The sequence below is a fragment of the Macrotis lagotis genome, chromosome X, assembly GCF_037893015.1.
Source record: "Macrotis lagotis isolate mMagLag1 chromosome X, bilby.v1.9.chrom.fasta, whole genome shotgun sequence".
NCBI lineage: Eukaryota > Metazoa > Chordata > Mammalia > Peramelemorphia > Peramelidae > Macrotis > Macrotis lagotis.
The window spans coordinates 194,483,664-194,511,430 of NC_133666.1; the positions used below are offsets into that span (position 1 = coordinate 194,483,664).

General features: G+C 32.3%; 1 protein-coding gene across 9 annotated transcripts in view; it reads left to right on the top strand.

The window, feature by feature from the left end:
• PAM (peptidylglycine alpha-amidating monooxygenase) overlaps positions 1 to 27,767 on the top strand; it is a 478,021-nt gene that overhangs the window by 197,088 nt on the left and 253,166 nt on the right. For all 9 annotated transcript variants that reach the window (XM_074207272.1, XM_074207271.1, XM_074207266.1 and 6 more), the window contains 2 exons: positions 11,670 to 12,203; positions 13,137 to 13,257. In XM_074207272.1, coding sequence (XP_074063373.1) covers positions 12,112 to 12,203; positions 13,137 to 13,257 — 213 coding nt within the window. In that variant the 5' untranslated portion in view covers positions 11,670 to 12,111. The remainder of the gene's footprint in view (positions 1 to 11,669; positions 12,204 to 13,136; positions 13,258 to 27,767) is intronic.

Below are 27,767 nucleotides of genomic sequence, written 5' to 3' on the forward strand. Positions count from 1 at the left end.
TATTATGAACTTATTCAAACTGCATTGTATTATAAAAGTATTTATTTGAACTTATTTGATATATATATATATATATATATATATATATATACATAGTATTTTGAATGTCTCATTTATTGGATATCTAGCATGTTCCTGTATTATTGCTGCTACTGCTGCTATTACTGCCACTACTACTGCAGCTACTACTACTGCTTATACTGCTAGTACTACTATTATTACTTCTTCAAATTCTGTGTGAGTGAGAGTCATTAAATTATTGCTCTACTTCTTGCTTTCAGGGTTTGTTCAATGCAGAATTTTTACTTTATAGAGATAGACTCAACTTATAAATTCAAAAGAGTGCTAGATTATAACTCTAGGTTATGGTTTTAGCACAATCATTAATCCAACTAATTTATGAACACCTGCAGTACCCTGTGTTATAATTATTTGTATCTGAATTCTGCTCTGAATCCAGTCACTTATTAGCCATGTGAATTGAAAAAGTAACTTGCATATGTGTATCTCAGATTCTCCATATAAATTAGATTTATATAATCTCTGAATTTTCTTCCAATTCCAAAATTCTATGATTTTACATGCTGGCCATTTCTTTAGTGGTACCTTTTTGGTGGTTTACTAATGCTTTCTTTGTTATAGGAACCAGACAAAGAGGAAATTCTCTCTACCAATATATATCAGCAACTGTTCTGCAACCTAGTCTTAAGAAGTTGTCTGAAGGGATTTAGAGAAGTCACACAATCAGTATATGCCAGAGGCAGGAATTCAATCCTTGTCTTCCTGTCTTCTAGCTCTTTATCTATTACTCATGCTGCAGTTTTAATACCAAATATATGTCTGTATCTATAATCCATGTCTCCCTATATGTGTGTATATATATATTAATACACACAAATATATATACGGTTGTGTATGTATATATTCATATATACATATACATGCAAACATACATATATGTATGACTACTTACATGTATATATGCATTCATACCATGTACCTGCATATATACACATTAAATAATTAATGTTTTCTTTTTTACAATTAGATATAAACTTTTGGAGGGTAGGAACCATGTATAATAGAGCACCCTATACAAAGGAGGTATTCAACAAATTTGTATTGATATAGGTGGTAGGTGCAATGAATGTCCCATGCTTCAGAATATATACTAATGAAGGTAGAGTAGTTAAGGAAAGGGAACAAGCCTTTTGCAACAGATATATTTTATGCTGATAATATAGAAATTACTACTGTTAAGCAGTGACATGGTTTCCAAATCCCATATGAAAATTGATCTCATAGTCAAATTTATCTTTTGTTAATTTTTGTCTTTAGGCAAGTCATTAACCCTATCGGAAATTCCATGTCGATCATTTTAATATAGGAGTAATAACATTACTAATCCTCATAGGATTATTAAGAAAATCAATGTAGTTCATGCAAACTGCTTTGTTATGGGAAAGGAATATATAAGCTATCATTATTAGTATTACATCCTCTCTGCAACTAATTTGTGAACTTTTTCAGTATAAGGACTCTGTATTCTTATTATTGTCTCTCAGAGAGCTTTGTACACAATAAAGAATAAAATTTTTGTTGATGTGCTGATGATTGTAAAGAATGAGAAAACAAGGACAGCAGGGACAGTTTGTGTCACTGTTTTTGAAGTGACCTCTGATCTTTCAATGGGGGGGGGGGGGAAGGGAAGGAATCTTGTAATTGGTTGACTGATTTTAAGATTGGTCATGGATAATTAGCAATCTTTAAAATACTGTTGACTCTGAAGGGAAGAATGTCAGTGTGAATGAACAGTTTTAAATTGAATCACATATAGAAAGAAACCTTTCTGATTTCCTCCTCCTAGGTGTTCTACTGCTTTTTCCCTCTTGAAATTCCACTGAATATATTGTACATTTACTTCTGTCTTTGAATGTCATGTTACTCTAATATATTATGAACTCCTTAAGACCAGGTACAATTTTGTTGTAAGGATCCATCACAGAAATTTGCATGTAATAGAGGCTTAATAAATGTTGCATGAAAAATGTAGCAGTTGTCATCGATATGACCCTGGATAGAGAGTGGTTAGCAGAGAGGATATGAAGGGGTAGGGTTAGCAGAATAGAAGGTACAATCGTTTCCTTTTTGGACACTGAAGGAAGGCAGGAAACAGATAAAAGTAACTAGTAGCACTTCAAGCTAGGAGTGAAATTAAAACTTTTATAGTGGAGAAAAAATTCTATTTGTGATACCATCCTAATAGGTTTTCCAAACCTTATTATTAGAGAACTATAGGACCAAAAAAGTAATTTTTTCCCCTCACAAAAGTTTCCTTGGTGTAACTTTAAAAATTATTAACATTGGTAGAGAATACAATGTCTCATCATTGGTGTTTTTGTTAACATTGACTTTCCCTTTGAAAGCAAAAATTAGAAGTAAAATGTTTTCAAAATATGAGTGAAGGACCTAGTCTGTGTACATATGTATTTTGATTCAATATCTATGTTTACTTTATAATTAAACTTAAATATTTTAATGATATCTCATTTGCTATATCCTTGGAGGATAACTGTAACTCAATAAAGAATTTCCCCTTTGGAGTGTTCTGTTTTTGCATAATAAAGTAAAATAAAGGCTGCTTTAATGAACTTTTAACTCATAACAATATTATACTGATGGTAATTTAAATGTCAAAATGTTAAGGGAAAATTTATCTTCTTATGTTTTGTATCCTTTTAAGCAAATAATTAATATCGTCTAACCCATTCATTTTCTTCTGCAGCTAAAATTAAAATTTTGTTAAGATAACACCTACTTTTAAAAGCTGTTGATCTCTTCTTTGAAGGCTAAGTATATGTGGTGTTTTTAGCAATTTTGATAAGGATGTACTATAAAGATAACAAGTCTTATGATGATTCAGGAAGAAGTAAATGAGTCTGAGCTAAATTTTTATTTAATAATTATTCCAAATCAGATCTCTGACTTTTAGTGAAAGAGAAAGTCTGAGTGTTTTACTATTGTTTATGTTTCATCAATTTTGGATTAAGCTAACCTTTTAAAAATGTCAAAAACTTTCTCAATGAAATTTACTCATGAGAGATGATACAAACACTCTGCCATGTTCTTGAAAAAAAAAACCCTTGGGCATTATGCTTATATTTTCTCAAATACATCAAGGAAGATGAATTATACCTGCCTGGGACCAGTTCAATCTTTTCAGCTACCTACAGAGTTGATAACAATCTCTGAATTAATGGTGCAACAGTCTATGCCAGTCATTAAGATGGATGAAATTATTATAGCCAACTACTATATAATATTGCTTTATATGTAAGGAACACCTTAGAGTCTATTGAAAGTCAAATTGAAAACAGTCTGAAATATATAAATATATATTTAATATAATTAATAGAATATATATATATACATATAATTTAAAGGGAAATCTGATTTCCATTAAGTTCTGATGATGTAAAGAAAAGTGATATTAATTTTTTGTCTGTCATAATGATATTTGAAAATAACATCCTCTCCCAACTGAGAACCAATTGTAACAAAGAAAAACACACTTCAATTAGACAAAACAAAATTCTCTAGGGAATGAATGCCACAATGTAAATACTATTTCAAATCTATAGTGCCCACTGCTTACTAAAAGGAGGAAGTATTTTTTCATCACTTATTCTTAAGGACCACTGTTGGTCACTGAAATTAATCAGAGTTCAGTTTTCTTTCAGTATTATTCAGTTATTATTTTAATTAATGGTATGATAGTGATTGTTCATATTTTTGCTATTTTATATAGTTCATTTAGTTTTTTAAAAATTTCTCTGAACTCACAGCAAAATAATCAAGATGTTGGTGGAAGGGAGAGAAAAAAGGATAGTAGAATAACTGACATAGGTCTCAAAGTGAATATCAGAGGACATTTTGTCTAGCACCCTCATTTTATAAAAGGAAACAAGCTCAGGGAGGTTAAGGGACTTGACCAAAATCACACAAGTAGTAAAGTAACAAACCTCAGAAATGGGATGGACATTCCATTGCATTTCTATAATATAATATATTGATTGACCAGTTGATTGATACCTACCCAGTTTATTTCTGGTTTTTTTTTTTTTTTTGCTACCAAAAAAGTCTAACACTTTTCTTTTTGATTTTTGCAAGGCAGTGGGGTTAAATGACTTGCCCAAGATCATACAGCTAGGTAATTATTTAGTAACACTTATTTTCAAAGAAGATTTCATTGATGAAATTTTGAATGAATTTGTAGATTGATGCATGACCTGTAGGTGAAGTTAAAACAAAATCCTTTCCATTTTTATGTACTTGTTTGTGTTTTGATTTTTTTGCTAAATTTTCCTTATAAATTTTTCTAATATTATCATGTAATTCAAAAAAAGAAATGAGTCTTTCTTCCCTCATTCCACCAGTATGTTTTAATATTATAGCTGTTACATTTCTTGTAACAATAAATGGATTTTGTATTTGTTTGATTTCTCTACCTTCTGTAATTTTGAGTAAACTTGAATATAATTGAAATATATATATATATATATATATATATTGAACCAGTAAGTAAGCTAATTTTTTTAAAAAAATGAACTCACATAGTTTTCTTATTTTAAGTGCTTTAGATAAAAAATTCTGCCAATGTTCTAAAAGTAATGATAAATATTAATAATGCCTTGATCTGTATTATTATTATTATTCAATAGGGAACATTTACAAGAACTCACAAGGTATGAATCTAAATACCTTTACCTCAATGCATGGATGGCAGCCGGGTGGCATAGTGACAAGTGCATTCAAATTCTGCCTCAACACTTAGAAGCTATGTGACCTTAAGACAAATCACTTAAATTCTTTTAGCTTCAATTTCCTCTTGCAAAATAATAATAATAAATAATAATAATAATAATATCTACACGGTTGTTGTAAGGATCAAATTAGGGATCATGTGGAAAGAACTTTACAAACCTTGAAACACTATATAAATGCTATTATTATTATTATTATTATTTAGGTTTTTGCAAGGCAAATGGGGTTAAGTGGCTTGCCCAAGGCCATAAAACTAGGTAATTATTAAGTGTCTGAGGTTGGATTTGAACTCAGATACTCCTGATTCCAGGACCAGTGCTCTATCCATTGCACAACCTAGCTGCCCCAATTTTTATTATTTAATAATATTAGCATTATTCTCTTTAATAATATCTAATCATATATAATAATAGGATTGCCAAATATATTATCTAATGATACTACAGTTTTTAAGTATTATTATCCTTCTCCCCAGAAAGATTTCTCCCTGCACACTCAATAGTATTTTATTTTTTCCAATTAAATAGTAAAAATAGTTTTTACCATTTATTCCCACTAAACTTTTAAGCTCTCTTTTTTAGATTTTACTCCCTCCTTTGAATGTAAGTTCCTTGAGGTAAAGGACTATTTCTTTTTTGCTTATTTTGTTTTCTCTGTTCTTAGCATAGTGTTGCTCTTATGAAAAGTGATTAATAAATGCTTATTGTGTTGACTTGGTGGGTGGGGGAAACAAATTGAGAAAAACAAAGAATCTCAGAGTCAAAATTCAGAGTTTCTGTGACTCTGTTTCCCTCCTCCCCCAAATATCTAAGTAGTTAAAAAGAAATAGTTCAGACAAACAGAGAATCATAATCAGGATCACACAACACTATATAGCAAAGGTTTTGGGTTTTTTTTAAAAGAAAAAACTTTGTAGTACATTTTTTTGAGTTTTCTTTGTCATTTATTTTTGCAGAACTTTTCTGGAGTATTTTTGGAGACAGTGGGCACCTTTAGGACTTTTTTATATTGCCATTTCAAATGGAAAACTGCTTAAATATATTGTGTTGATTATTGATTGCTTATCTCCCTCTGTCTAATTTACTATTATTATCTTCTTCCATAACACTGATAATAAGAAAGTATAGAAGGGGAAGAGAATAAATATTTATATAGTGCCTACTTTGTTCCAGTACCATGCTAAGCATTTTTATAAATCTCATCTCATCTGATCCTCACAACCCTAGGAGTTAGGTGTTATTATCCCCATTTTGAGGGAACTAAGGGTATCAGAGATTTGGTGTCTTATTCAGGGTCACATAGGTACTGATGCCATGCACAGTGAGTGCTATCTTGGTCTTTTCTCAGGGAACCACACTCTCTGTAGCTAGCTTATAGGAGAATACTTGGAGCAAGGTGTTAGACCACTCCCCAAGTGCTACTCTTGTCCTACCCATTATGGAAATGCATTTAATTGCAGGTGCCTGGAAAAGAAACTCTCTTTCCTTCCTTCCCTTTTTAAGATGGACTCCTTCCCTTCCCCCAACTCCCCCTTCCCCTTCCTCTCCCTCTCCCTTCCTTAAACACCTGCCTAGACCTTTGTTATTTGCCCAGTCCTCAAACTGCTTATAAGCACCTAGTCTCTTCACAAAAGAGGTTTTAATCTGTGAACTTTGCAGACTTGTAAAATAAATCCTGACATTTCAGCTCCATGGCTAGTTGTGAATTCCTTCACTTCCAACAACTCCCAATCTTTATTGGTGGCACAAACTAGCTTTGAATTCAGGTTCTCCTGACTATCAACTGCTAAACTATCTGCCCTACTGATGTCTAAAAGAAACAGTCCCTTAAAAGGAATCAATGAATAGAGCTCCTGGAGTCAGGAAGACAAATTCTCCTGAATCTAAATCTGACCTCAGACACTGCCTAGCCAGGTAACTTGGTGCAAGTTACTCAACACTATTTGTCTCAGTTTCCTTGTCTGTAAAATGAGTTGGAGAGGGAATAGCAAACCATTTGTATGTCTTTCCAGAAAAACACCAAATGGAGTCCCAAAGAATCAGACACCATTGAAATATCTGAACAACTTCTACAGTACTTGACTTATACTTAAATGTTTCAGTGTATGTGTGATCTCATTGATAAGGGTATTCAGATATTTGGATCACAACTGTCTATTCATATACCCAATCTCTGGAGTCCCCATCCATATCTCATCATATCATTAGTTTACCATGGATTTCTACCCAACAGCCAAAGTGACTTTCTTAAATTCTATGGATATCATAAGCAAACCAGTAAAATCCATAGTGTCCATCAGTTATCGGTAACTTTGCAATCACAGCATGTTCAATCTTTCTTTTTTCATCATGATGAAATCCTTTATACTCCTTCTGCTGTGTAAATTACAGTTTATGATATTTTATCCCCAGTTCATGTCCACCATGACCTTTTCCATTGCCCTTTGGCAACTTCAATTCCTGACACATTACGAAAAAGAAAAATCTTTTGAACTTTTAGCAGATCATTAAGTATCAATATTGAACTCATTCTTTAAACCTTCCCTAAATAAAAGATAGCTTAATCATTTTGGGAAGAATCCTAGATGATGACTAGATTTCTTGGATTTTTTTGTTTGTTTGCTTAAACTTGGGCGTGGAAAATCCAATGTGTACTATACAAGTTAATTCAGAGGTAATATTTGAGGATAGGAAAGATTTCTCTTAAAGACTAATTAGGGAGCCTGCAATATGTAGTAATGGAGAAAACCCCTGTCATAGCCCCTTGAAATATTAAATGACCAATGAATTTTTGGAAAAAAATACTTGTAAATAATTACATAAATGTAGTTAGATGCTGAACTGACAATAGCTCAGCTACATTTAGATAATAATAATATGGAGGTTTACAAGAACTTTTTAATATGGTAAAATGAATGATATAGTAATATTATTACTATAAGAACTGGTTAGCTCCACAATGTTGCATTTTCTTTGAAAAAGTGAAGAATTCTTCCTCACCCTGTAAGATGCTTTTCAGTTTAATTCATAGTGATTATATAAATATAAGTGAAGAATTACTACCATCATAGTAGTAAATATTTTAGAGCCACTATTACTGTGCTCTTGGCTTATTTCATTAGAGATGAGATAGTCACACATTTTTCAAGTATTTTTAATTGAAAATATCGGATATTATATTAATATGCCTAAAATGATATATATGTATACATACTTACACATATATGTATATATATATATATACATAAATATATAAAAGATATTTATATTTGTATCTGTACTAAGGGAAAAAACCCATAGATGACAGGTAGCATCAATAATCCAATAAAAAGAAAGAGTAAAAGAAAAACAAAACATTCTTTGCTTTAGAATAATATCTTTTCCTGGAATAAAGGGAAACTATCTTAGTTCTATTGTAATTAACATTCATTTCAAATTAGAGGGGATAAAAATTTATGAGACTATAGTGCTCAGATTATAATAAATGTGGAAAATGGTGGTCATTTTCAGCATAGGGACATTAGACTCATATCATGTGACATGTAGTAATTATGAAGTAATCCTCCCCGAACAGTCAGCATTGATTGGATACCTATTAGAGGAATAATAGAAAATCTCACTGGTACCATTCAGTCTGTGATTCCTGTTGCAGTACTAACTTGACAACAGTAACTAATTTTATTTTTCCATTCTTTGTGATCAGTAACAGACTCCATCTAAGTATGTCTATTAGTCATCAAATCATTCTGTTCTGAAAATACTTCCACAAGGAAAATAATAAGATATTATGCTTAATTAAATTTCTCAACTTTGACTAATATTCTCATGACTTCACAGCACATAACAAATTCAATAATTTCCTAGTTTATTTTAAAATGAAGTGCATACTTTCACTTCACAATGTATCCATTCACCCTCCCACCCAGTCCATTGTTACCTTCATCATCATCATCATCTAGGGAAACACTTCTCACACCATATCTGAGACCTGGGCTTCCATGCTGCTGGAAAAAGAGAATACATATTTTACTATATTATTATTATTATTAATCACATAAAATATGACTATATTATTATAGTCTATTTTGCATATGATCTTAACACAATACATTTTAAACTTAATAATAATTATAGTTTAATGATTTTAATTATAAGACCTTTAATAATAAATAAGATAATATGATAATAATTGAAGTATTTTATGGCCAATTTTGTTGTCATTATTGTTATTCCTTAAGACTCTTTGTGACCCCATGTGTGGTTTTCTCAGCAAAGATACTGAAGTAGTTTGCCATTTTTCTTCTCCAGAAAACTGAGGAAAGCAAGATTAAGTGATTTGCCCAGAATACCAAAGCTAGGAAGTTTCTGAGATCATATTTTAACTCAGGGCTTCCTGACTCCAGGCCCACAACTGTATCCACTGAGCCACCTAGATACTCCCAATAATTTTTGCCTTTCTTTCATTGTTGTCTGGATACTAAAATAACTTTAATTGACCTCATGTCTACAGTCTTCCAAGTGATAAAACACGTATAACTCATAGCAATAGTATTTATACTAAGATAACATAGTAAGAACTGTGGCTACAAAACATTCCTCCCGGAAACCCAGTTTGTACTCCCCCCATTAAAACACAGTGTGCTTGGTATAAGCATTTTATAAATGCTTTTGAATGATTGATAATATCCATTGAAGGAGTGAGTGCAAGCTAAAGAATATGATGAAAATTTATTACCAAGGCAACTAAAAATTCAGGAAAACAGTGCTTTAAAAGTTCATCCTTGCTTCTTTCTTTCCTTCCTTCTCTCCTTGTCTTTTTCCTTCTTCCTTCTTCTTCTTCTTCCTTCTTCCTTCTTCTTTCTTCCTCCTTCTTCTTCCTTTCTTCCTTCTTTCTTCTTCCTTCTTCTTCTTCCTTCTTCTTCTCTTCTTCCTTCTTCTTCCTTCTTCTTCTCTTCTTCCTTCTTCTTCTTTCTTCTCTTCTTTCTTCTTCTTTCTTTTTCCTTCTTCTTCTTCCTTCTTCTTCTTCTTCCTTCTTCTTCTTCTTCTTCTCCTTCTTCTTCTTCCTCCTCCTCCTTCCTCCTCCTCCTCCTCTTGGTTTTTGCAAGTGGAGTTAAATAACTTGCCCAGGGTCACACAGCTAGGTGCCTGAGGTCACATTTGACCTCAGGTCCTCCCGCCTCCAGGGCCAGTGCTTTATCCACTCTGCCACATCACTGCCTTTCCTTTCTGTTCTTACACTTTACTGACAGTGGCCTCCTGGCTGTTCTACTAACAAGACACTCCAACTCAGTTTCAGGCAGTCTCTCTGGCTATCGCTAAAAAGTTCTCTCTCCTCTGCTCCAACTACTGACCTCCCTAACTAAAATTCTACCTTTTTTATATTTTAGAGGTTTATGTAACTCCTCTTCATTCCATTATTTTTCATCTTTTAATTATTTCCTATTTATAACTGTATGTGGCTTGCTTTGTTTATATTTGTTTGCATGTTGTCTTCCTCCACAGTAAGATAAACTCCCTGAGGCAAATACTGTCTTTTGTCTTTGTATCCCCAGTGCTTAGCACAGTTCCTGGTGCATTGGATAGGAGACACTTAGTTATGGGGACTGATTGATTTTAAGGGTCTACTAGAGGAATGCCTAGTTATTGTCTAAAGACTGCTTCTTTTTCACTCAAGTGAATTTTCCTACCTCAGAATTAAGGTAAACTTAGCTTCATTTTTACAGTCAGCTTGATATCTCGCTATCGTTAGTCCCTTTTATGTGATTAAGTTTTCAGCTTTAAAGGAGTAATTCTCTTGCAGCAAGATTTGTTTGGTGGGCTAGCCTTGCTTGAATTATCTTGAATTATTAAAGTATTTCTTAAATCATTATGACGAACTTCCTATATTTCACATATTTGGGTTTTTTTTTGAACCTTCTTCAGTATCTTTTGAATGTGGAGAGTTGCAAATACAATTTGTTACTTCAGAACTCTTACATAATACTAGCATAGAATTGCTTGTTTTTGTTTGACTGGGTTGGATGTATGTGGTTTTCCCCTGTGGTTATGCTGAAGGGTATAAAATCTTTAATAATTTTTTAATAAAGGTAATATATAGGCAGTGATGCATGACTTCTGAATATGAACTTAAAACTTATACTGAGATATTCAAGGAACAAGAAGCCATATATATTAAAACTAGTAAATATAATTTTGTTTATCTAATAGAATTCATTATGCAGAATGTTGAAATATGACCTTTGTTCTAAATGCCCTGATAGTTTTGTCAGTCTGAGGTTCCTCATCATAACAACATACTTGTTAGTGTATAGTGGATGCTAGCTAAGAGGAACTGTTAGTATTTGTTTCTCTTTTTTTTGGATCCCTCAAATTGAAGAACCTTTTGAAAGTTATTCAATGCTATTTCCATATCATCCCACTTAATAGTTTAAAGTCTGCAGGATTTTTAAAAGATTTCATCGTGAATATAGAGGCATGTCTTTGTTCTCATAATCTTTTTGTGATTACTGTTGTATCCAAATGCTCTGTCTCAGCTTCTCTCCGTGTTTCATGTGACAGTCATCTATTATGTGAATAACTTTTCTTAGCCAGAGCAAGATATTATTGGAGGTTTGAAATGCATTTTTAGTCACAGAAGGGAAAGATATAACGAAGGAAATGTGGAATGGTAATTGTGTGGGGGTGGAGGAAGAAAGACAAAGATCAACAGCCACAGCCGAGGCATTTCTCACTGGGTTGGGCTAAAGCTTATGAAAGTATTAATGTATTAAAAAGCCTCAACAGGGATTTGCTGAGGACAAATGCTGTAATGTGTTAGTCATCCATTATCTGCTTCTATTTTTGCAGGTTCCGAATGATGAATGACGTTGGTTTGTATGATATCCCTCCAGTCTCTGTTATTGTGGATTGATAAGTCACCTGCCGGTCTAAGCGGAACACTAGAGCCTAAAGCTTCAGAGGGGGAAAACATCAGGACTATCTCTTTGCTTCTGTTTCATGACTGGAAAAAAGTACAGTGTAACCTCGCTGTGAAAGAATTCTTCCAACAGATTTTGTTTGCAGCTAATGCTAAGAGACAACATAGCATCATCCACTTTCCTGCCATACCGTGCGTCACCTTCCAAGACAGATGGTTTGTCCAGCGCTGTGGGGGATGCCTGCAGAGCACACGATAATGAAGTAGTGAATTGATACAGCCACTGCTGCCTAATTGTTGGGATCACACCCGATAGAGCTGCTCTGCCCTTTTTCTACTTGCTCTAAACGGGCCAGGAACAGCAGGGTGGACATGGCTGGCCTCGTTAATAACCTGCTAATACTGTTCCTTGTTTGTCAGAACAGCTGTTTGGGTTTTAGAAGCCCACTATCTGTCTTTAAGAGGTGGGTTTTGTGGGAGAGTTGATGTTTATGATGGGTTTTATGCATGCTATTTAAAGGTGCAATGACTTTTTCAGCTATGAGTCTTAGAAGCATATACCAGCTAAATATAATTTATTGAAACTGTTTGTTTTTTTTGTGGGTGTAACTTCTGGTAAACTAGGTCTCTGTTTTGAAATGAACCCATTGTATGACAGCCAGGTTTCCTGTTTTTCAAAACTCTAATAAGAAGTTTTGATTTCTAATACTACCCTTCCCTCTGAGTGGGTTATTCAGAAACCACATTACAGTTGTTTAAATTTAAGCACTCTCTTGCTATCACATCTTGAAATATAAAACATCTTGTTAGATGTTGGCGGTGGGTCAGTGGGCTAGATCATGGACTCCAGCAGCTCACCAAAAACACTGAGCTGTAGACACATTTCTGATAATTACCCTGTTAAATATTTATGTATGCACATAGTTCTTTTTCACTCAGTTATCTCTCCTCCCCCTTAAAACTCTGCTTATACTAAAGAGTATTCTTTGCTTTTGTTTCAGACCAGTAGTATTTATAATAATCTTTTAACCACCGTTTGATGGAATTATAAAAATTTACTGGATTGTAGTGACTATTCCCAGCTTGAGGAAACTGGCATATATTTGATTCTTTTAACTTATTACATTGCAATTTCCTTAATCAGAACCTTTTTTTAGTTGTGTAAAAGCAAGTGTTAAATTTGACTTTTATTTGACGATTTTTATTTTGTATTAGTTCTGAGTTAGTAAGTATTTTGAGGAATTTCTTACATGACTAGGAATGCTAGGGTTTTTATCTTGTCTAAATGTAAGAGACTAATCTAGAAGGATTTATAGCAAGTAGTTGAAAAATCCTATTCTTATTGAATTAAAGTTCCATTGTACTCAAGATTCTTAAAACTTTGTATCCCTTTTAAGGTATAAAGAAACTGCTAGATCATATCCCAATGAATGCCTTGGTACTACCAGACCAGTAATCCCTATTGATTCATCAGATTTTGCATTGGACATCCGCATGCCTGGGGTTACACCAAAGCAGGTAAGGGAACTGTATTAGATTTCTTATTTGTTATATATACTCTTGATGACTAGAACAGAGAAACTTTATCTACCATTAAGACTGTCTTGAAAATTAAGCTTTATGCCCATTTGTTTTTTCTTTCCTGAACTGAGATTCCTTAGTGCTAAAATGAATGAATATTATTGGTGGGCAAGGGAGGGGGAAAGATAGAAATTGCATTAAAGTTAAGATGAGGATGTGGTACTTTAGTTTTTAATTTTCCTTAGTTTATCTTTACCTATATAAATGGAACCTAGAAAATGTCCTTTTGGTCATTCTCCAGGGAGTAATATTCTTTATAATGTATTGTATATGGATTAAAATATGAAAAGTTATTCTAATAATGTTAAATGATATCCAGCAACTGTATCTAAAAGATTGCTGCCTGTAAATATCCTATTGCAACCACAAGTTGGAAAGGTTTTTTGGTAAAAAAAAAAAAGAACAAGACAGTATTTGAAAATAAACTATTTCATGCTTTAAAAGTTAAAAATTTGATTCTAACAGGTGTCTTACTATGTACTCTCCTTGGTATGAATAGTTTGCTCTACCAGTAGAGTGAGAACTGAGCCAAGAAATATGAATAAAATATATGTGAGAAAAATATGAGAGGTTGTTTTTGTTTTTTCTCCCAGGTACATGTAATAGGCTTAATTCCAGTACTGTGATGTTTTTCAGGGTGTTTCATTAAGCATAAAAAGGCCTGGATTAATTATGTTTTGCAGTTAGGCAGTGAAGGGATTTATGTGTATCATTAAAAGAAAGTACTTTCCTTTTGAAGGGCTGCAGAGGCATGAAAAGGACAGGGTGTTGTTGAACTGCAGTAGATGACTCATTGTTGCAGATAGTGTTTTTTTTGTACTGAAAAATAAAAAAATTCCAACTATTGGGGGGTATGTCTTTGAAGTTAGCATCCAGGAGTCCTAGGAAGTTTATGTGGGCTTTTGGGGAGGGAGGCTTCATATTGACTTCTTTGAGGAAGGATAACTTGTTGACCCAGTAATCTATTAATAACTGTTTGGATTAGCACTGTAAAAATACTCCCTTTCTTAAAAACTCTTTGCATTCCAATTTTTGTATATTAATTTATTGACTCTTGAATTCGAATTTCATAAGAATTTTATTGCTGCTGTTTAGCTAAAAGAAGAATAGTAAGAAAAGAGAAAAACAAGAAAAATAAAAAAAAATTTCTCCAACCACATTCTGCCCCAGATGAAATATTTAGATCAGAACATTAATTTTCCTTTATTTTATTTAACCTGTATTCACATATTGCTAAAAATGTGACAAACTTATTTAAGTATTACAAAAATTCTTTCCTTTTCTCTGAAATCTTTTATTTGCCAGAAAGACTTTCAGTCATAGATAAAATTCTTTTGTTCATAATTATTCTGTTCTTTTTTTCCCTCCATTATAATGTGTTAATGATGGCTTTCAAGAAAGAGATAGAATGGTGCTACTGGAGTACAACTTCCAGCTGCTCTCTTTTAGGACAATTATAAAATAAAATGTCTTTATTTGTTTTATGATTTAACTTATAATATCTCTTGTGATTATTAAAATAATAGGAAAATTTACTTCAATACAATTGTTATTTTCATCTTCTATATACTGAGCATACCACATATAACATAATAGAAAACTAATTTATAAAGTAATTATAGTAGCTGACTTTGCAATCAAGAAAGTGCTTATTGAGTCTCTCAGCCATAGCATGATAGTCCCAACAGGTGATTTCCCCATTTTATTATAAATGAAGAAGTTGAAGTTGAGAGCTGAAGAAATATGCCAATTTCCAAATGCTTAGTACATGTCAGAACCAGGAGTTGAACTCAGATTTTCCTGAATTTCATTCTAGAACTCATAGAATATGGGTTTTTTTGGGGTTTTTGCAAGGCAAATGGGGTTAAGTGGCTTGCCCAAGGCCACACAGCTAGGTAATTATTAAGTGTCTGAGACCGGATTTGAACCCAGGTACTCCTGACTCCAGGGCCGGTGCTTTATCCACTACGCCACCTAGCCACTCTGAACTCATAGAATATGAAGGAGAAGATATTTTGTGGACATATGGATATAATATAGAATATATGATATTACACATCTCATATATGGTCTCTAACCTATGGCTATCCATGTATGTGTCTGTATAATGTGTGTAAGTAGAGGTGTGTTTGTGTATGTGTGTGTATATGTGTGTGTGTGTGTGTGTTTGGTTACAAAATATGCATCAATAAGATAGCTATATGTATATTATCTTAACCTGAGAATCTTGAATGAGTAACTGTGATCTGGTTCCCTTGATTGGTTCAGATTTGGATTCTTATTTAATAACTTTTTCTACTTTCTGATCTCCACTGTTTTGATTGTGAAACTTTGGTAGGCACTCTCACTTAGTGTTCTTTTTACATGGTACATTTCTTGGCCAGCCCTATATATGAAAAAGAAAAATCTGAACGCTTAATACTTAGTCAAGGAAAGTAATTTAGGTCCTCAGTATACTTTCAAACTTTTGGGAGGCTTTGATAGGGACAGCCAATTAGTTAACATTTATTAAGTGCACAGTTTATTAAGCACTGGACAAAATAGATATAAGACAATCTCAAAGATTAATGGAATTATTATCATTATAGATTTAGATTAATGTGTCTTTATAATGTATATAATAATTATTATTAGATAGAATGGTGCTAGTGGAAGACAATTATAGATTAATGGAAGAGACAGAATGCCAACAACTAAGTACAAATTAGAGATAATCTCAGAGAGAAGACACTAAGAGTAAAAATGAATGGAAAAGACTTCCTACAGAAGTTGGAACTTGAGCTGAGACTTGAAGGCAGCCAGGGAAACCAGGAGGTAGAGATGAGAAAGGAGAAAATTCCAAGTCTGACCATGAAATCCATGAAAATTCAGTCAGGAGATGAAATGTCTTGTTCAGGGAACAGCAAGGAGTCAAATGTCACTGGATCACAGAATACAATAGTAGTTTGTAAGGTGCAAGAAAAGAAAGGAAGGGATCAATTTGTTATAAAGGACTTTAAAAGTAAAATAGAAGATTAAATATTTGATAGTGGAGGTTATAGGGAGCCGCTGTGTTCATGGAAATGGTGGGTAGTGATATGTTCAGATATGGCTTTTTGGAAGATCAATTTGAGAACTGAATGAGGAAATAGAAAACAGTTTCTATTCCTATTCAAGAGGTAGCAAAAGGAACATATATTTACAGCAAAAGAAGGAGGGAGCAGGAAAAAAAAAAGAAATCAAAAGGAGAGATAAAAGAAAGAATCCAAAGGCAGGGGAGAGAGTTTTTAAAAATAGGAAAATATAAAACAGAAAAGAACTAAGAAAAGAATTAAAGAGGGAAAAAAGGAATGACCACTGAGAGTCCCTTATATTGGTATAATCTTTTACAATTTACAGCAAATTTCATTTGCTTCCCTTTACAACAACTTTTTTTAGGAATATACAGAAAATTCTTATATTCATCTATGTTTTACAAATTAAGAAACTGAAGCCATAGATGTTAAGGATCTTGCCTAAGACTATATAGCTATTAAGTAATGTCCCAGACCTTTTGATTTCTAGTCTGCTTCACAACAGAAGGAAAATACTTGAAAAAAGGTTGAGAAAAGCAAATGTGAAACCTAAAGTGTGAAACCTAAAAAAAGGACATGAATAGCAAAGAAAAGAGAAGAGACAATAGACTAGTGAAAGCTTAGGTTGGTGGGAGGGACTTAGCCAATCATTGGGAGGGGATGAATAGTAGGTAGTATTTTAGGGTGAAGATTTGGAAGGATGTGTACACAGAATTACAGAATGTTAGATAGAATAGAGACCTTTCTAGTTTCTTATACATTTATATAAATTTTTTTCATTTTTTTGTTCTATGCATATTTCTTATATAATGCCCTCATTTTACAAATGAGGAAACTGAATCCCAGAGAGTTGAAGTAACATCTAGTAGGAGAACCCAAATTAGAACCCAAAATAATCAGTCTACCACATTGTCACTGAAGTGATCATAAATACTTTAATAATGTCTTCCACTTAAAATAAATCCTGAGACGAGGAAAGTTTGTTGTCTAATGAAAAAAATCTTTTTGTAATAAAATTAGCCCCATCCTTTTTCTTTCTAGATTGTTGTAATCTCTTTGTCTTCAAGAAAATTATTCCCATTTAATACAGAATTATCACTGCATCTGAAAAACAAGGATATCTCCAACATAAGAGAAAAAAGAAAATCTCTGAAGGCTTCATCATATAGCCTTTTGAAGTACATAATATATGATATAGTTTTATGTTAAATACATGATATACATATGAGTTTAAAGACTGATAGGACTTTAAAGTTGGAAAGGACCTTAGAAATCATTTAGTTCAACCCATTCATTCTGTGGATATAGAAATTGACCAAAGAGACTATTAAGTGAGTTAAGCGTAGGAAAAGAAGCTGCAAGGAGAAAACTAATTTCTATTTCTCTTCTCTTTTTTCAACTCTAATTAGTTGTTATAAATATGTTTCAATAATATTATCATAGATATAATATCCTTTCATTAAGATTAAAGTTATCAAATAATGTGTCTACAAAGTTAGAAAGACATGGTCCATGATATCTAAATCAAGTTTGGAATATTTTCACATCTCTATTCCAAGATGAAGTTAGGAAAAAGCATTGATAGTTAATGACTTATGCAAGAAGATGATTTCTAAGAAGCCCTTTAATAAAAAAATAATAGTTGACTTTTAAGTAGAATTTTAGGATATATGATGCACATTATCTACAACTGCTTTTTGAAATAGATAATCCAAGTGTTAAAATCATCTGTGCTTCATGGATAATAACCCTAAGATTCAGATAAGTAATTTATTTACAGTTATTCACTTGGGAAGTGTCCCCTTTCTGACTTGTAGAGGATCAGAGGGAATATCAGTAGCAGGACTAGGTAAGTTTTGAAGTAGTCAAAATTATGTCTTTTGAATTTCTCAACATCTCTCTGTCTGTCTGTCTGTCTGTCTGTCTGTCTCTCTCTCTCTCTGTCTCTGTCTCTGTCTGTCTCTCTCTCTCTCTCTCTCTCTCTCTCTCTCTCTCTCTCTCTCTCTCTCTCTCTCCTCTCTCTCTCTCTCTCTCTCCTAACTTGTCCAGGGTCAAACTCCAGTATGAAGTCAAGAACTCGAACTTAAGTCTAACTCCAAGGTCAGTTCTGTAAATGACAGCCTTTGCTATATCTCATATTCTATACTTTATAAACAGAGAGCAACAAGTGAACACTGCTCAAGATAAAGGAATGAATGCTCAATATTGAATAAATAGTTATAATTTGATTAGATTAGATATTATGTGTAAGTATTCCTGAATTTTAAGGAGTATATGAGGAGTTGAGATAGGAAAATTACTAGCCTCCATATCAGAGGAAAGACTAAGTGGAGAAAGCAGGGTATTGCAAAATGTTTTTAAAGAAGAATGTGCTTGCTAGTGTTGCATAGGAGTCCAAAGCCAAAATTTCCACACATGCTTAGTGGTTCATTGAAATTGCTAAGATTGTCATTCCTAAATTCACTATTATAGTTCAATAATTTTATCACCCTTAATGGTACAAGTAACATATGAAGAGAACTAAAGATCTTAACATATGGAGGTAAAAATATGAATGCATGAGTATGACTGATATTTGAAGAACTGTGAATGATAAGTGGAATATAGCAATGAAAGGGTACTCTAATCTTTAACTGATCTGTGATATAGTTAGTCAACTTATTAATATTGATACTTCATTCATGCTCTCTCCTCTTCTTCTATTATTGTCCTTTAGCTCCATAAATCCTCCCTGAGGGAGAAAATTAACATCTTGATGGTTTATGGATACCAGAGACAAAATAAAGCTCTGTTAGTTAAGCCTCTTATTTACACAACAGGTCCATTTCTTCTTTTATGTTATCTTTTTTTATATCAGTTCTACATAATTCTCCATTTGCAATCTATTGCAGGCAACTCATGCCCATGATACACTTCTCTATTGTGTATGGGGAGAATCCTAGCTATAATTCTTTAGATGACAATTGTGATAATTCATAATTCCCAGTCATATTGTATCACCAGAAGATTGATATTAAGAAGATAAGTCTTTGTTTCTGGGAGATGTTTGGGATTAATAAAAGTATAATTATTCTTGGGCAATTTATCTTACTTTCTGACTACTGTACAATTCTGCACCAGCTCATCATTCATTTTCCTATTTTGTCCTGAGTCCATTTACTATACTGAATGAGCTTGATAAGTTATCTACTTATTTGCATATCATAATCCAAACAATAAGTATTCTTCATTTACTTGACTTTTCTATTATGAGCAGTTAGACCAGAATCTTCAGAGTGATTATGATTCCCATTTAAGATGTTCTTCAATGTTCAAGGATATGACACAATTAATATAATATAATTTTCACCATCAGAAAATCTGGAGGCTTCCATTACTGTCTTTCATTTGGACTTTGTGATGGATATCATTTAAAACTATGGCAACTTTTTTAAGGTAGCCTTCACCTTCTTTATAAGAACCAATAATTGGAGTTGGGAGAAGGCAAAAAAGAAGGAAGAAGAAAACAAGTATTTTAAAGTAATATGTGCCAATGACCTTGTGAAGTTCATTATAACTATCTTATGTGTTACTTTTATCCCCATTTACAGTTGAGGAAACTGAGACAGGAAGAGGTCAAGTGACTTTTCCAGGGTCACACAGTTCTGTGAGGTCAGATTTGAACTTTTGAGAAGCAGAAGAATAATCCTCTTTATCACGTCCTTTCTACTTATAGTAAACAGATGTGGGAAAGAGGAGAAAAATACAAGGGCATTAAATGAAGGGAAATGTACTATTAACAGGCACAATTATGAATGGGAAATGGATGAATTTATCCATATAATGGAAGCTAGCAGAATCCTACAATTGAGTTTATTATGAGTCAGACAAATTTTGGCACTAAAATCACAGACAAGATAAAAGTAACTAAAAAATAATTGAAACAATAGCTTCAGTAAAATAAAAGGGTTAAATACCTCCAACAATCATGGAACTTTCTACATATTACCGAAAAACCAACAAAACACCAAGAAGATACAGAAAAAATTGCTAAAAGAATTGCTCCCCAAATTGCCCAAGTAATCAAAAAATGCCCAAAACAAACTATTTCAAAAATCACTACTAGAACAGCAATATTTTAATAGAAAAAGAGACTGTAGTAATTGTAATAATTCTAATTTGTCATGATTAAACTGTGCTAAGAAAGTACAAAATGACAATAACATCTAGATTAATTTACATATTCAATGCCATACCAATCAAACTACCAAAATTATTAGAAAAATAACAGCTAAATTCATTTCAAGAAGCAAAAGAAAAAGAATCTCATGGAAAACGATAATTATGCTTTTTTGCTTCCTTCTTTTTCTCTTCATTATGTTATAAGATCTCCCAACCACAAAGCAAGTGAATATCAAAATTATTTGCTATGGGTTAAAAAATAGAAAGGATCAGTAGAATAAATCCAAGATCCAAAAGCAAATGAAGACAGTGGCATAAAGTCACCCACTATTTGGGGATTCACTATTCAACAAAAACTACTGGAGACGAAGCATAAAATATGAGACAATTTGTTTTTCACAAGCAGTTCACTTTAATTTGTTTTTACTTTGAGATTGTGTCTCCTTATTTTGCCCAATCTGAAAGTACTCATAGGCCCAATCCACTGTTAATAACCAAAGAAAATTTGACTTTATCTGTTTGTAAACTTTGCTCATTTGCTTCTCCCTAAGGACTTTGGTGACTATCGCTGCTCTCAGAATAGTACCATATTGATACTACATTTAGTTCAGACACCCCATGTTACTGATCTCAAAATCCATCAGTCTCAGTCTTCTTGATTATAGACACTATGTCCAGAATAGCAAGTCTAATTAGAAGGGAAATAGTTAACCAGGAGAAAAATTATCACAGACTTTTCTGCTAAAATTCTGATGTCCAAGATGCATAGGGAAATGATTGAAATATAAAAGAGACACTTAATTCCCCAGTACAAAAATGATCAAAGAACATAAATAAGCAGTTTTCAAGATATGAAAGATAAGCTATTAACAAAAATATTGCAAAAATAGTGAAACTGATGCCAAAAAAAGTTAAGAAAGAAATGAGTATTAAGGAAACTTTTTTAAGAAATCATTATTTCCTTAACATTGTTTTTAAATTTTGAGTTCTTAATTTTATCTCTTCCTCAAGCCTTCCCTCACCTATTGAGAAGACAGTGGGTTGTTTTTATTTATATTTCTCAAATCAATATTGACTTAGAGTTTTATATGAATATACATAGTTTTGATTTCTTCTTCTGAAAAATGCCTGTCCATAACCCTTGACTATTTATCATTTGGAGAAATGTTTATAAATTTGATTCATATCTCCATATTTTGAAAAATGAAACATTTAATGGATAAATTTGCTAATTACTTTGATATTACTTCATTTTCTCTAGTAAATGTTAGCAAAATGTGGCTTCCCTGATTATCTCTTTTAATTAAGCATCTTTTTGCCTTTGCTTTTGCTTTTTCTGTTTGTTATCTTATTTTTACTTTAGTTGAAGGATATTAGATTTTGCTCAAACCCTTTAATTTAGCTCTGTGTTAGTTTTATTCATATTCTTATTCCACTTATATTTATAGTTTTGATTTTAACTGTATTTCCCTCTATCCCATTTTCATGTTTCTTTTTTCTCTTTCTTTTTTTATTCTGTCCCTCCTTAAATGTCTGTTTTTTCTTCTTGCCTCAGCCACTTTTGATTCATTTTTCTTTTATCATTCTTTCTTACTCCCTTACTCTTATCCCTTTCCCTCTCCTCTTTCTCTACTGGGTAAATAGATTTCTATACTCAGCTGAACATATATTCTTCCATCTTCAAACCAATTCTGATGAAAGTGAGGTTCAATCATTGCCTAACACCTTCTTACTTTCTCCTCCATTTTAATAGCTCTTCTTTGCATACCTCTTTTTTATGAGAAAATTTTCCCCATTTGGCTTCTCTCTTTCCCTTTCTCCTACTGCTTCCTCAACCCATTCATTTTTTTTCATTTTTAGTTCATTCTAAATTGCTTCTAAATGTCCCAATGAGAAAGTTCTTAGGAGTTACAAGTATCAACTTCCCAGGCAGAAATGAAAATAGTTTATCCTTATTGAATGTCTTATGATTTCTCTTTCCTGTTTACCTTTTTATACTTCTCTTAAGTATTGTGTTTGAATGTCAAAGTTTCTATTCAGCTCTTGTCTTTTTTATAGGAGTTCTTGAAAGTTCTCTCTTTCATTAAATGTCGGGGGGGGGGTTCCCCCTTGAAGGATGATAATCAGTTTTTGTTGGGTAATTCCTGGTTGTAATCCTAGTGCCTTTCCCTTTCAGACTATCATATTCCAAGTGATCCACTTGGAAGCTATTACATACTGAGTGATCTGACTATTAATCCACAAAATTTAAATGGTTTCTTTCTGGTTGCCTGAAATATTTTCTTCTCGATATGGAAGATCTGGAATTTGGCTTTCATATTCCTGAGAGTTTTCATTTGGAAGTCTCTTTCAAGAGATGACAAGAATTCTTTCTATTTTGATTTTATTTTCTGAATCTTAGATATGAGGACAGTTTTCCTTGATAATTTCTTGAAATATAATATCTAGCCTCCTTTTTTAGTGTGACTTTCAGGCTGTCTGATAATTCTTAAATCATCTCTTCTTGATAAATTCTCTAGTTCATTTTTTTAATCTGATGAGATATTTAACATTTTCTTCTATTTTTTATTTTTAAATTTTACTTTATTGCTTCTTAATGTCTCGTGAAATCATTAGCTTCCAGTTTCCTAATTTTAGTTTTAAAGTGCTTTTCATTGGTAATTTTTTTTGTATTTTCTTTTCCATTTGACTTATTTTGCTTTTTTAAAATCTTCAGTGAATTTTTTCGTTTATTGAAGTTGTTATTTTCTTCAGTATTTTTGCACCTCTTTTACCAAGTAGTTTTAGTGTCACAAATCTGCCTCACTGATACCCTAAATTTTATTGAGCTGAAAAAAAAATACCTCTCCCTTATTTTTTGCTGGTTCTATTTCTCCAAAATTTGATTTGAGGTGTTATTTTAAAATCATTTGGAGGGGAATGTTAGGAGAGTTTAGCTGGATTGCTGTCTCTTAGCTATCATCTTTCCTCTGCCATTTTTCATTATTTCTTGGGGATAGTAGAGTCTGATTAGGTACCAAAGCAATAGCTAAAGTTTAAAGAAGTTGCTTGAATGAGTGGACACATGCTTCTCCTGTATTTCTCCATCCAGGTTACAAACAATCCAGGGGAATTTTATAGTCTTCCCATTATATCCTTTCCACATTCTTTGTGAATATTTACCTCCTTTCTGTCTCATAAAGAAGAGATTCTATTTCTTGATTTTGGACATTTTCTCTGGCTTTCTCTCATGTCTGGAATGCTTTTCCAAAAGATCTTTAAAGTTCAGAGAAGACAGCAAAAATAAATTTATAAGGAAGGATATATGGTGTTAATACTGTCTGTTAAATTTAATATATACTTAGTAAGAGGGTAATCCTTTTAGATATGTTATATCATTTTAAAGGCAATTTGTGATAGAGATTTATGGTTTTTGCATTAAAAGAAAAAGAAACTCTCAAAAACTTAAGGGAAAATTACCATACTTTATACTTATAAAAATAGATATGTATAGTCCAATTCAATCCAAGTTAAACAAACAATTATTGGAATATTCTGTGCTAATTGCTGAGACAAAGACAGAAGTAAAAACAGTAACTGTCCTTGAGTATCTTGCATTCTCCTAAGGGAAGAAAACATGTACAAAGATACAAAGATAATTTGAAGAGGGCAAGAGCATTAACAAAGAAAAAAAAACAACTGATTATGTTGGATCTGGGAGAGGGAAGAATCTAAGATAGTTGAGTGTGAGTCTAGATGACTTGAAGGATGATATAGCCTTTAACTGAATAAGCCCAAAGAAGATGCATTCAAGACGGATAACATAAATTTATTATGGTGAGGGGAAAAAAAATAAAAACTTTATAAAAAGATTTATGTGAATGCAAAGGGAAATCACTGACTAGCTCAGATTTTTTGAAGTTTTGTATATAAAATTATATCAAGGTCAGGTAACTAAAGAAAAATATAAAGGAATGCCAAAGTTTTTCAGTAATAATGTTATGAAAACTAATACTCAAATTAAGTTGGAGAGGTGCTAACCAGGGCAGAATACAATGGAGCTATTACCTTTCTATGCCTAGTCATAATGAAACCATGATCACATTAGCAGTTTTTGACTATTTGCTGAAATTACAATCCGCTATACCCTGCCACCCCACCCAAAATCTTTTTCGGAATAATTCCTCCATTATCATGAAACTCCCCATCTTCTGCTTGGGAAGTTTTTTTTTCCTATTTAAGTGCAAGACTTTATATTTATCTCTGTCAAATGTCATCCTATTAACTTCAGTTATTGCTTTTTCAGTTAAACTTTTTTAAACAATTTGATAAAAACAATTTCTGCCTAAGAGGGTTTGCTAAATATATCGAAGAAATGTCTGCTATTAGATATCTTTAAACTTGTTTGTTTAAAAATGACTTATTCAATATTATTCTAGAAATGTTAGCTGTAGCATTAAGTTAAGAAAAATAAACTAAAGGAACTAGAACAAGTGGTATGTGAAGATGATACGATGGTATGATTAGAGAATAATAGGGAATCAACTAAAAACTAATCGAAATAATTCAATTATTCAACTTCTGCATAGTTAAAGTATATTTAAAAACCACATTAATCATAAGCATTTCTATATATTACCAACAAAGTAGAGCATGAAGAAACAAATTCCATTTAAAATTGCTACCAACAATATAAAATATTTGGGAATCTACCTGCATAGACACACCCAGGAACTGTATGAACACAGTTACAAAATACTTTTCACATGAATAATATCATAAATAATAATTAACACAAATAATAACATAAACAATTAGAGAAATAGTGATTTTTGATGGGTAGACCAAGCCAATATAAGAAAAATGATAATTCTGTCCAACTTCATTCATTTATTCATTATTTTATTGAGCTTTTTTGGAAAAAATCATGACAGAATTCATCTGGAAGAACAAAAGATCAAGAATATCAAGGGAATCTATAAAAAAAAGTAAAAGAATTTGTCTTAGCAGTACCAGATCTCAAACTTTATTACAAAGCACTAATCATTGGAACAATCTGGAATTGGCTAAGAAATACAGTGGTGGATCAGTGGAATAGGTTACTATAAAATCACAATAGTAAATGACCATACTAGTCTAGTTATTAAGATCAGATATTTTGGGACAAGAAATCACTATTTGACAAAAATTGTTGAGAAAATTGGAAAGCAACTTGGAAGAAACTAGGAAAAGCCCAATATCTCATACCAAATAATGAGATAAGGTCTAAGTGGATATATGACTTACACACAAAGGGTGATACCATAAGCAAATTAGGGGAGTATGGAATGTTTTACCCTGTCATATTTATTGACAATGAAAAAATTTATGACCAAGCATCTGATAGAAAGGATCATGGTACATAAAACAGATAATTTTGATAACATGAAATTAAAAAGTTTATGCACAAAATACCCAATGTAGTCAAGATTAGCTTAGAGAGAAGGCAGGAAATTGGGAGGAAATTTTGCAACAGGTTTCTTTGAGAAAGATCTCTTTTCTCACATATATACATATACATATATATATATATATATATATATATATATATATATATATATAAATCAATTTATAAGAATATGGGTCATTCCTCAGTTGAAGAATGGTCAAATGATATGCGCAGGCAATTTTCAGAAAGAAATCAAAGCTCTATGTAGTCATATGAAAAAATGTTCTAAATCACTTTGGATTAGAAAAATGCTTATTAAAACAACTCTGAGGTACCATATCTGAAATATGTCAGATTGGATAACATGTACGAAAAAGAAAATGATAAATATTGTAGGAGATGTAGGAAAATTGAGACACTAATGAAATGTTGGTGGCGTTGTGTTCCAGCTATTCTGGAAAGTAATTTGGAATTATGCCAAAAGGGCTATAAAACTGTTTATACCCTTTGATCCTGTCATACCACTTCCAGGCCTGTCCCTCAAAGAGACTTATATGTGCAAAATATACACTACACTTCTTTTTTGTGATGTCAAAAAATTGGAAATTGAGGGGATACCCATCATATGGAAAATGGTTGAACAAGCTGTGATATATGATTAGAATTGTTTTATAAGAAATGAAAGCAAGATGCTTTCAGAAAAACCTGAGACGACTTATATGAACTGATGCAAAGTAAAATGAGCACAACTAGTTGAAAATCATACATGGTAATATTATATTATGAGCAACTCTAATTGACTTAGCTATTCTTAACAATACAATGATCTAAGACAATTCCCAAGGAAAACTGCTCTCCAAATACAGAGAAAGAACCAAGAATATGAATACAGATTGAAGTATATTTTCATCCTTTTTTATTATTTTTGTGTTGTTATTTTTTTTGGTCTGAATTTTCATTTGCAACATGGTTACTAAAACACCTTTTCAAGGAGAGGTCAGGGAAGAAAGGAAAGAACTCAAAGTAAAACCTGGTGTTTAAAACTTTGTTTTACATATAATTAATAAAAACCTATTAAAAATAAATCACATTCACTAAATCTATCCAAATTGTGTTGATTAAAAAAATTAATTGACTTCTAGGGATCCTTAGAGCAAAAAAAATCCAACTATTTTCTTTGTTATAAAACCTCAATTTAGCTTGGAAGAGTAAACACGACAATAGAACTATAATTTCCCCTCAATTGCTTCAGCAATACTTCAATGATTCTTACCAATTGTGACATAATTCATGGTGATATATTCCAAATGAAAGAAGGGAATGTTCTGGGCAGTAGTGAATGAGAAGTTCTTATGCAGTACATATTATTCTTGACATAGTTAATCAGGGTAATAGAAATCCCACTATCTTCAGAGCCTTGGGCTTTTAAGCTTATATTGACCATACTGATTAAGTGATAAGCTGAGATAAAGAAGTATGCCCCTTTGGCAGAATCCACATCAAGCAAGATAAATTTATGTTCTCAACTGAGCTCTTTAGGGCAAGAGTTTTATGTCCCCTATCTCTCAACTCAATTTTATTTTAAATATTATGAGAGCAGAATATTGAAGTATGGGAAGGTCTAAGGATATTTTTTTAAATCATCAAATGTTTATTTTTCTCTTCTTCCTTCATAATAAAGGGGAAAATATGTAACAAATAGACATAACCAAACAAATCAATTTCCTATGCTGACCATGACTAAAAATGGATCTCATTCTGAATATTTTATTCATTAGCTCTCTGACTGGTCATATATTTTTCATCATTGGTCCTTTGGAATCATG